Source organism: Engystomops pustulosus, chromosome 2 (assembly GCF_040894005.1).
Source record: "Engystomops pustulosus chromosome 2, aEngPut4.maternal, whole genome shotgun sequence".
Classification (NCBI taxonomy): domain Eukaryota; kingdom Metazoa; phylum Chordata; class Amphibia; order Anura; family Leptodactylidae; genus Engystomops; species Engystomops pustulosus.
In genome coordinates, this window is record NC_092412.1 from 183,883,254 (window position 1) to 183,894,693 (window position 11,440).

The following is an 11,440-nucleotide window of genomic DNA, read 5'->3' on the forward strand; positions in this document are numbered from 1 at the left end:
ATGTACTATACTCTCTCACTCTATCCCTCTGTCCAGCACTTTGGTCAAGAGTGGCGCTTCCACTAAATACCACACTACTATGTTGATTTACAGACGCTTAGTGGAGACGTCATGTTGACAGCCACACATGTATCTGACACATGTTTTATCCATAGGCTTTAGTTTCTGTGCACTTTTAAACTTTTTGTTATAAGCAGCATTGCTCCCTCACAAAGAAGAAGACTATAGAGGAATTGCTGCATACAGTAATGCTGTGTATCCTTCACTTGCTGTACGTTTATTTTGTGCTGAAAAATCTGTAGCCTCCCAGTCACTGGGAAACCTCATGCTCTCAACAAAAGGGGTGTGGCATATGAAAAGGGGGCATGTCTTCATACCAAAAAAGTGCGCCAGTGCGTCAGTGCACCAAAAATACTGCTGACATAATATTGTCCTAGTTTTATGGCCTAAAGTAAGCCATCTAATAGTAGGTGCAAAGTAGGACGAGAAAGTCTTATGCTACACCACATTTATCATGCTTACATTAATCTTGTGAAGCATAAGACTGTCTAACTCTACACTGTCTAACCTTAGGACACGTTTCAGAAATCTGCCCCAATGTTTATTTTACTATGGGTGATCCTGCTGACAAATTCCTTTTGATGGAGTAAACCCATTAGAACTAAATATGGAACATAGTTTTCATAAGCTGACTAGACTTGTGGATATTTCTGACACTTTCCATATCGTATTCAAAACACTAAATTTTATGTATTTTGTCTGCTTTTCTTCTTTGTTCAGACTGCAGAGTATATGCTGCAGGAGGAATGGGTTCAGATTTGCGACCACATTGTTTTCTTCAACAGTTTGACATGTTAAAAGATATATGGGTACATTTTGCCCCAATGCCAACACCTCGCTATGGTGCTACATCCTTTCTCCGAGGTTCCAAGATTTATGTACTGGGTAAGTACTATGTTGACCCATGTAGTCTTGGTTCTCAACTTTAATAGTGCCTTCAGAGTGCCCAAATAACCAGTATTCGAAGCAGTGCCCCCACATAAATGCTAAGATAGTGAACCCAATAAACAATGGTACTAAGTGACTTTCCATAAAGGTCGGTAGCTCCCACAACGGATATCTTATTATACAGTACACAGTACTTTTAACACTTGTATGAATATATATGAAACTATTTCCCACATAACTCAAGGCTGTATTGATACTGTCCAAAAAGAAAGAGCTCTCATTGCATAGACTTTGCCAATTAAGACCACCTTGCAGGGATTTACTGCGACTGATGCTCCACTGGGGGATTATGTAAAATATGAAAATATGGAAAATAAGGAAAACATTGCCTTATCTGGATACATTGTAAGGCTAGTTTCCTAAACTGTTCATTTTGTTTTTTACTTGGGGCTATCTGTAAATAACAAAATGAAATAAAGTATTACAATACTCTGAACCATTTTACACAGGCTGTACACTATTGAACAGCATTAATGGAATAACCGAACTTTGGTCAATTTTAATTTTTTTATATTACAATTATAATTTTCATTTTTTAGGTTTAGTTTTAGTTAGTTTTGCAACAGTAGCAACAGAAAGTACAGTTACATTGACCATGATCAATTATGCTGTCACATTTAAAGGGGTGTCAGCATTTGACAGATCTGGCACCATTAGAGACAGAGGCAACAATGTATGTAAAACATAAGCATGAATTTATATTACTAATAATACAGTATTACTGGTATTGTATTATTGCTAATACTTCTTAAAATGTACCATATGGGTTCTTTAGGCAAAATAAGTAGCTTGAACATTACATGCATACTTGAAATGATGACATAAGATGGTATGCAATGACAATGGTAGAGAATGACAACATCTCAATGTACGGTATGAAGTGACCCTGAAGAAGAATAGGGAGTGGAAATCTCCAGATCATTATATCTAAACTATGATTTGTGTTCTATTGGAATGCTGCTCAGCCTCGGTCACATGAGACTTACTGTTGAAGACAGTTAGTTGTCTGGTACATTCCCTACATAATTTCTTAGAACAATATACATTTACCTAAGGCAATGAAGTGCTTAGCTGCGAGCAGTCTTTGTTATTATATAATACCCAAGCAGAATTACGGATCTGCAAAATCCAAACAAAACCTGAACTTCTGCATTCCATGTAGCGTCAGGACTTTATAACCTAGCACCTGCTACAGGCTGTGAAGAAAGTCTAAGAGCATTTTGCAGGTTATATAAGAATAGTATTGCTTAGAAATGGTAAGGACATTTTTCATTGTTTTTAGTTTAGAGACATGAGATGTTAAATTACCAGAGAGAAACAGGCTAAAAAATTACATAAAAGTTCATTTAAATAATAAAACATGAGAGACCAACATCCTGTTAATGTAACTGTATTTTAGAGTTACTAGTGGTTTCATAATTGGTATTTATACGATAAGTCTATACAAGTCAATATCTGCATGTTTATCTTGCTTCATATTACAAATATATGTCGTATAATTTTGACCTTTACTGGTCTTTTATCTCTAGTAACATAAATTTCTATACCCACAGGGGGTAGGCAATCTAAGTATGCAGTAAATGCCTTTGAAGTTTTTGACACTGACTCCCGATCCTGGACCAAATTTCCCAATATTCCGAACAAAAGGGCATACTCAAGATATGTGATAAGTGAGGGGTCCCTTTATAGCTTAGGAGGATTACGACAAGGGGGAACATACCGGAGACCAAAGTTTACAAAGACTGTGGATATATTTGATATGGAACAAGGCAAGTTTTAACATAGATTCTATATCAATATTATACATTATTATGTATTCAAATTCTGTGTCAAAATTCGGAGTCTACCACCTCCTACATTACTTCAATGTAAAAACGTCATTGCGTGGGGCACTTAAGAAGCTTTCCAGACATATCTTTTCTGTTTTCAAGTATAAGTCAGACAAGTGGCTGGCGCGTTCTAGTGAATATCAACGCAGGACTGCCACCAGGGGGAATTTTAAGACTGGCATTGTGAACGGGTCATTTGTAGGAAAAATTCATTTTTAGAGCAACTGACATCCTGTCCTCACATAAGAAGCTGTGCCAGTCAGACAGTCTATGCACCATAGACCAGCAGAGATTGAATAACTCACAACTACAACTGCCATTAAAGGGGTTTGCCCATGAAAGAAAGTTCTCAAATTTTAATCTCCTAGTTATGTTTACACAATAACATTACATATTTTTAACCCCTTACTCATAACTCAGTGATGGTCAGTGTAATATTCCAGAGTGGGGACGGGGACTCTCTAAACAAACACTTAATGATTCCTCTGTGCTATGAGATGCTGTGTGCTGACAATGTGCTTAAAGTATCAGGGTACAGGGTCTATCTATACTTATTTAGCTTCTGAAAAGTCTACTGGTATCTGGCACCTTAAAAAAGGGATAAGACGCATCAGAGATAGTAAGATCCATGAGATGGATTTAAAACACAATGACATTCTCAGCTCTGCTAACTCTCAGAGTCAGCTCTGTTATATGCTTTCCTCTCAGATAAAGACCTTATCCTGGCTGTAGCTAGAAGAGTAGAATAGTAGCTAGTACAATTCTCTGCACACTGCTGCTTGCTGGCAGGAAGTGCCTGTTTTTAAGATGGTCTTGTAATGAAGCGGGGAGCGACAGGAGGCAGAGAACACTGCAGTGTGCAGACAAGAGAAGCTATTCATGAGAATAATCTGACCATACTCAGAAGATTTACAGTCAGATCCAGGGGAACCCAAAATTTTAAATACCAGGACTGATTGAAACAGGTTGGAATTATATCTGTGAAATGCAATATTTCTGTTAATAACAGTGACTAGAGAATGTGTTATTTTAATAATGTAGATGCAGACAAATTCTTTTGCCCCAGTGACAATTGGAGTTTCAAATTTCTTTGCTGTAATTAGACCAAGGATTATCAAAAAAGCTTCATTAAAGACACCTTGCAGCTGGTTATTGCAGTCTGGGACTATAGTAAAGCTTTCAGAGAGCTTCCATAGAGGTCACAGTGGGCAGAGGGGTCCGTCTGTAACTAGGGGTTGTCTGTAAGTCGGGTTTCCTTAAGTAAGGGACCGCCTGTATATTTAAAAATCTTTGAAAATTTTTTTTTCAAAGTTTGACTTTAATGTAAATTACAGTGTTAAATCCAAAGGTATAGGTACCTCATACCTTTTAGGCTAACCTAGTTTTTATCAAGCAAGTTACTCAAAATTTTATTGGTGCAAAGAAATACTCAGACACTCTCATTTCTGATTTTCAGGGGGCTGGATGAAGACAGACCGTTCCTGCTTTCTCAGAAAAAGAAGAGCAGATTTTGTTGCAGGGGCCATACATGGGAGAGTTGTTGTGGCTGGAGGACTTGGTGAGGATGATGAAAATCTAATATACAGGCAGTCCCCGGGTTACATACAAGATAGGGTCTGTAGGTTTGTTCTTAAAGGAAACCTACCATTTCAAATGGTAGGTGTAAGCTGTAAACACCGAGCACCAGCTCAGGGTGAGCTGGTGCCGGTGCTTAGTTTCGTTAGTGTTAAAACCGCGGTACCGCGGTTTTAACACTTTTTAAACTTTATAGCAGAAGCTGCTTCGGCGCTGCGCACGACCGTGCGCGCGCAACGCCTGCGGCATTTCCTATGAAGGCGCGTGCACGATCGTGTGCACGCAGCGCCGAAGCAGTTTCTGCTATAAAGTTTAAAAAGTGTTAAAACCGCGATACCGTGGTTTTAACACTAACGAAACTAAGCACCGGCACCAGCTCACCCTGAGCTGGTGCTCGGTGTTTACAGCTTACACCTACCATTTGAAATGGTAGGTTTCCTTTAAGTTGAATTTGTAGTCGGAACCCCAGCCAAATTTTTTTTGGTCTCTGTGATAATTGGATTTTAAAAATGTTTGATTGTCATTAGAACCAAGATTAACAATAAAGCTTCATTTTAGACACCAGTGATAACTATTATAGCTGTTTATTGTAGCCTAAGGCTAAAGTACAGTAAATTGCCAAAATCCGGGGGTCCGTTTGTAACTAGGGGTCTTATGTAAGTCAGGTGTTCTTAAGTAGGGGACCGCCTGTATACAGAAGAATTACAACTGAATCATAGATTATACTTACCAAATTGTCCACAGGATTAATAACAAGCACATTTTAATAGGTATTTCTCATTGAACCTAACCTTATGAAATAACAAGAATAGACGGAATATTTGCTCATGTAGCCTGAAGGATGGGCACATCGTACAGAATGCAGATTGTCTGCATGGATTATACAGGGTTTGGTTTGGACAGGTGTATCATCAATACAAATCGATTAACAAGGTATTCAAGGTATATCATACTGCTGAAATGTGCCCAAAAATCACTATTAGTACCAGACATTTTCCATTGATTAATGTGAGTCAGCAGAGCATATTGACATTGGCAAGACTACTGTATATTGAGTTTAGAAAAGTTATGGATAGGTATCAATAACTTCTGTATCTCTTCACCATTTAGGAAACCAACCTTCAGTTTTGGAAACAGCAGAGATCTTCCATCCATTGAAGAACAGATGGGAGAACATGAGTCCCATGCCCAACCCACGATGTGCCTGTGCTACTATCGTCCTGAAGAACAAGCTGTACGCCATAGGGGGAGTAAACCAGGGGCCTAGCTCTGCTGTAGACGTGTTGAGTTTAGTAGAATCTTGACCGAGGTATTCAGCAGTATATTATAGACACTGTACAGTAGGGTTGAAAGAGGGTGTGTTTTTTTAATATTGGCATATGACTGTTTTCATTTGCCAAGCCATGTATGCCAACAGTGGTGTAACTTAAAGCAGATGGACCCCAGTGCAAAGTCTGTGCCAGGCTCCCAACTATGATATATGTTTTATTTTTATATTATTCTCATATGGGAAAGTGACACCTTATGGGCCACCTAAGCCTCTTGACCACACCCTCTGCACCCCCTCAAGTTACGCCCTTGTATGCCAAATTATCCATCCTGTGTTTAATGATTAATGCTATGCTTCTTTAATTTGTGTCCAGACTAGTACAAAAGAGGTTTCTATTTCTGAAGGCAGCACTAAGGGAACTTTCATATATACAGATGAGCAATGACTGAGAATGGATGTCCAGTTTCATTTATTTTCATGCAGTAATCATAATTTATCCCCTTACAGATTACACAGGCAATGTGCTTTAGACAAACATTCAACTTTAATGCTTTTAAAGAAAATCTACCATTTGATTTCATGCACTATTAACCAAACATACCATGAGAATGCTGTAGCTACACTTTTAATCCCGCATCATGTCGTAAGACCTCTTGTAGGTCATGCTTGATGTCAAGGGAGCTGTCTTACATGGTAACTAAAAGAGGTGTGGTTTTCCTTATCCCCTCCTGGAAAACTTTGCATATTTTCCCAGAATCCCCCTAGTGGAGCACGCCGCACGCCTACATGGTGGCCTTAATTGGCAGTTTTCCTAAGGAGAACTCTTACTTCCTGACCATAGCTACACTGATGTAGAAACATATCTTGTTTAATCTCTGAGCTGAGTGGTTTTGCTAAAAAAATTATTATATTTATGCCTACATAAACACTTCACGGAGCCTCCAGACAGAATGAATCAACCTGAGCTGGATCACTCATACACAGCAGCTGGGGAATGGTGCAGCAATTAATGTGAGAGGAAAAACGCTCATTCAGGCAAAAGAGCAAGAGAGCTTCATTATCAAATTTTATGATTGTTTTTTTTAGCAAAACCCCTCAGCACAGGGATTAAACAAGATTATGTTTTTTGCATCAGTGTAGCTACAGCATCAAATGTCTCCTTCCAGCCTTATATACTATGATACTATGATACTATGATCAAATCAAATGATAGGTTTCCTTTAAGATATGACCATCTGACAATCAAAATTACTAGAAGGTCATTCCAATGTAAAAGTTTTTTATACTACAGACACAGGATAAGGAAAAAGTACCTAACTGTTGGGTGTCACAATAATCACAAGAACAGGGGACCGTGAATTTCTCCATACAAATGGTGTACAAGTCGATCAGCACTTCATTCACTGCTAAGGGCCATTCTTCACAGTACCAATGAAGTAAATGGGGGACTGTTAAATCAACATCTATGAACCCAAGTTCCATATTACATCAGAGAACCGCAATTATGTTTCTAATAGAAACATAAATACGAATATTGAATTCTTTAAAAATAATTTTATTTTGATCTTAACATGCCACAAAATTATAATTTACCAGATAGGTAAGAGTAGAAAATTGGACTATGTAACCTTCAAGAACCATGATTCATATGCAGCAATATGGATGCAGAGTGCAGACCCATATGTATGACTTGTAGATAGCACATCATAAAACAGTGGTTAAAATAAAAAGTGCATTCACAAGGAGTTCTGGACTCGGGACAATGAATGCAATCAAAATATATAAATATCCTTGCTCACAAAAATTACTAAGTGCAATTGGAAATACCAATTGTAAAGCATCTCAGTCAAAGAGCCCTTTGTGCAGGGCATAATGCAGTGTGTTCGGATGACATGGCTTTATTCTCTAGTCTTTGATGTATGAGATGAACTTAGCAGGGACACAAGAGCCACTGATCTCTTGAATGCAAGCAGCATCAGCCAATCACAGGTTAGCAAAGCAGGAACAGCTGAACCAAAAACAACCAATAGTGTAGCGGGAGTCTCTCACTGCTATACCGTTACGGGTAGGGCCAGGACAAGGAATACTGGTGCCTTAGGCAGACAAACTAATTTTCGCCCTTCCCCCCAAGATCACAGCAAAAACATGGTGGAATCAGTGATAATACTGAGGAGAAAAATTAAATGGCAGCCTTCCCCTATTAAAAATTATAATAATGTAATCAAAGAGGCCAATTGCTATGGGATCCTGAGGCCTGTTCTCAGTAAATATAGCCCACACAAAAAATATGTACCTCCAGCAAAATACTACTTGTATAAATATATACCTGAAATGTTTATACCACACATTTAGATATGTACCTGCAATGAATGTAACAAATATGTATATGCCGGTAACTAATATACAAATGAAGATACCTGCATTGAATATGCCATACATGTACCATTTACCATACATGTATAGTTACCAGAACTGAAAACATAAATAAAAACCCACACATATAAATATATACAAAAAATGTATACGCATAAATATATATCAGCTTATATATAATATATATAACTTCACATGAATTTATAGGAGCAATAACTGTATTGCACACTAAAGATGCCTTAGGGAAGGCAAAGACATCACTTACTGTTCAAATTAGGTTGCAGCTCTTTTCTTCTCCATAATGTATCGGCCTTGCCATCTTGGCCTTCTTCCTGGTGGACTTCGGTCAAGTGACAGTCCTTCTCCATCCACTACAGAATATCATGGCAACTTCTCCTTACTGCAGAATTCGCCACACTGGGTACTTTGGTATATGGTGCACATCTCCACACTGTGTCCCTAAAAAAAAATTACAGTCAGCATAATGTCCCAGATATAACAACTATGTCCTACAGTGCTTATAAGTACAGACCACAAAACTGACCAAAATGTGCCCCTCGCATATACACCATGACTAGAGATGAGCGAACATGCTCGTCCGAGCTTGATGCTCGGTCGAGCATTAGGGTACTCGAAACTGCTCGTTACTCGGACGAATACTTCGCCCGCTCGAGAAAATGGCAGCTCCCGCCGTTTTGCTTTTTGGCGGCCAGAAACAGAGCCAATCACAAGCCAGGAGACTCTGCACTCCACCCAGCATGACGTGGTACCCTTACACGTCGATAGCAGTGGTTGGCTGGCCAGATCAGGTGACCCTGGGATAGACTAGCCGCTGGCCGCGCTGCTCGGATCATTCTGTCTCTGGATGCCGCTAGGGAGAGAGCTGCTGCTGCTCAGGGAAAGCGTTAGGGTGTTCTATTAGCTTACTGTTAGGCAGGAGTGATTCTCAAAGAACCCAACAGCCCTTCTTAGGGCTACAATAACGTTCTACTTTTTTTATTTTAATTTGCATCTTTTACCATTTTGTGAGGAATTAGCAGGGGGACTTGCTACCGTTGTGTTTAGCTCTTAGTGGCACACATATCCATAGCAAAGACCGAAGTGGGAAAATTCAGTAGGGGTTGGATTTCTATTAGGCAATAACTCAGTGTCATCTCATCTGGCATAGTACTGTGCTTCCTTTGATACTTGGCTAGAAAATAGCCATAGGAGAATACAAACAGCTTCTTGAAGCCTACAGTAGCGTTCTATATATTTGATTTCTGGTTGATCTGCTGGTGACTGTAGTTTCTGCAGTGCATGTACTTGCCAATTCTGAGCAATTTGTAGTGGGACTTGCGACCGCTGTGTTCTGCGCTTAGTGGCGCACATATCCATAGCAAAGGCTGAAGTGGCAAAATTCAGTAGGGGTTGGATTTCTATTAGGCAATAACTCAGTGTCATCTCATCTGGCATAGTACTGTGCTTCCTTTGATACTTGGCTAGAAAATAGCCATAGGAGAATACAAACAGCTTCTTGAAGCCTACAGTAGCGTTCTATATATTTGATTTCTGGTTGATCTGCTGGTGACTGTAGTTTCTGCAGTGCATGTACTTGCCAATTCTGAGCAATTTGTAGTGGGACTTGCGACCGCTGTGTTCTGCGCTTAGTGGCGCACATATCCATAGCAAAGGCTGAAGTGGCAAAATTCAGTAGGGGTTGGATTTCTATTAGGCAATAACTCAGTGTCATCTCATCTGGCATAGTACTGTGCTTCCTTTGATACTTGGCTAGAAAATAGCCATAGGAGAATACAAACAGCTTCTTGAAGCCTACAGTAGCGTTCTATATATTTGATTTCTGGTTGATCTGCTGGTGACTGTAGTTTCTGCAGTGCATGTACTTGCCAATTCTGAGCAATTTGTAGTGAGACTTGCGACCGCTGTGTTCTGCGCTTAGTGGCGCACATATCCATAGCAAAGGCTGAAGTGGCAAAATTCAGTAGGGGTTGGATTTCTATTAGGCAATAACTCAGTGTCATCTCATCTGGCATAGTACTGTGCTTCCTTTGATACTTGGCTAGAAAATAGCCATAGGAGAATACAAACAGCTTCTTGAAGCCTACAGTAGCGTTCTATATATTTGATTTCTGGTTGATCTGCTGGTGACTGTAGTTTCTGCAGTGCATGTACTTGCCAATTCTGAGCAATTTGTAGTGGGACTTGCGACCGCTGTGTTCTGCGCTTAGTGGCGCACATATCCATAGCAAAGGCTGAAGTGGCAAAATTCAGTAGGGGTTGGATTTCTATTAGGCAATAACTCAGTGTCATCTCATCTGGCATAGTACTGTGCTTCCTTTGATACTTGGCTAGAAAATAGCCATAGGAGAATACAAACAGCTTCTTGAAGCCTACAGTAGCGTTCTATATATTTGATTTCTGGTTGATCTGCTGGTGACTGTAGTTTCTGCAGTGCATGTACTTGCCAATTCTGAGCAATTTGTAGTGGGACTTGCGACCGCTGTGTTCTGCGCTTAGTGGCGCACATATCCATAGCAAAGGCTGAAGTGGCAAAATTCAGTAGGGGTTGGATTTCTATTAGGCAATAACTCAGTGTCATCTCATCTGGCATAGTACTGTGCTTCCTTTGATACTTGGCTAGAAAATAGCCATAGGAGAATACAAACAGCTTCTTGAAGCCTACAGTAGCGTTCTATATATTTGATTTCTGGTTGATCTGCTGGTGACTGTAGTTTCTGCAGTGCATGTACTTGCCAATTCTGAGCAATTTGTAGTGGGACTTGCGACCGCTGTGTTCTGCGCTTAGTGGCGCACATATCCATAGCAAAGGCCGAAGTGGCAAAATTCAGTAGGGGTTGGATTTCTATTAGGCAATAACTCAGTGTCATCTCATCTGGCATAGTACTGTGCTTCCTTTGATACTTGGCTAGAAAATAGCCATAGGAGAATACAAACAGCTTCTTGAAGCCTACAGTAGCGTTCTATATATTTGATTTCTGGTTGATCTGCTGGTGACTGTAGTTTCTGCAGTGCATGTACTTGCCAATTCTGAGCAATTTGTAGTGGGACTTGCGACCGCTGTGTTCTGCGCTTAGTGGCGCACATATCCATAGCAAAGGCTGAAGTGGCAAAATTCAGTAGGGGTTGGATTTCTATTAGGCAATAACTCAGTGTCATCTCATCTGGCATAGTACTGTGCTTCCTTTGATACTTGGCTAGAAAATAGCCATAGCAATAGGATAGCATTGTTTGGTTTTAAAAACTCAAAAAAAAACAAAAAACACAAAAAAAAAAAAAAAACACAAAAAAAAACAAAAAAAAGTAAAAAAAAAAATAAAGTTATAACTCTCATTTTAAAAATGTTTAACCCGAGGGCTAGGGGTAG

The 11,440-nt window shown here is 39.6% G+C and overlaps 1 protein-coding gene across 1 annotated transcript in view; it reads left to right on the plus strand.

Annotated features, from left to right (window-relative positions):
• Positions 1-8,608, plus strand: part of KLHDC8A (kelch domain containing 8A) — a 33,377-nt gene extending 24,769 nt beyond the window's left edge. Inside the window, exons 3-6 of the mRNA XM_072137519.1 lie at positions 781-945; positions 2,562-2,777; positions 4,294-4,395; positions 5,523-8,608. Coding sequence (XP_071993620.1) covers positions 781-945; positions 2,562-2,777; positions 4,294-4,395; positions 5,523-5,716 — 677 coding nt within the window. The 3' untranslated portion in view covers positions 5,717-8,608. The remainder of the gene's footprint in view (positions 1-780; positions 946-2,561; positions 2,778-4,293; positions 4,396-5,522) is intronic.
• Positions 8,609-11,440: the final 2,832 nt, after the last annotated feature.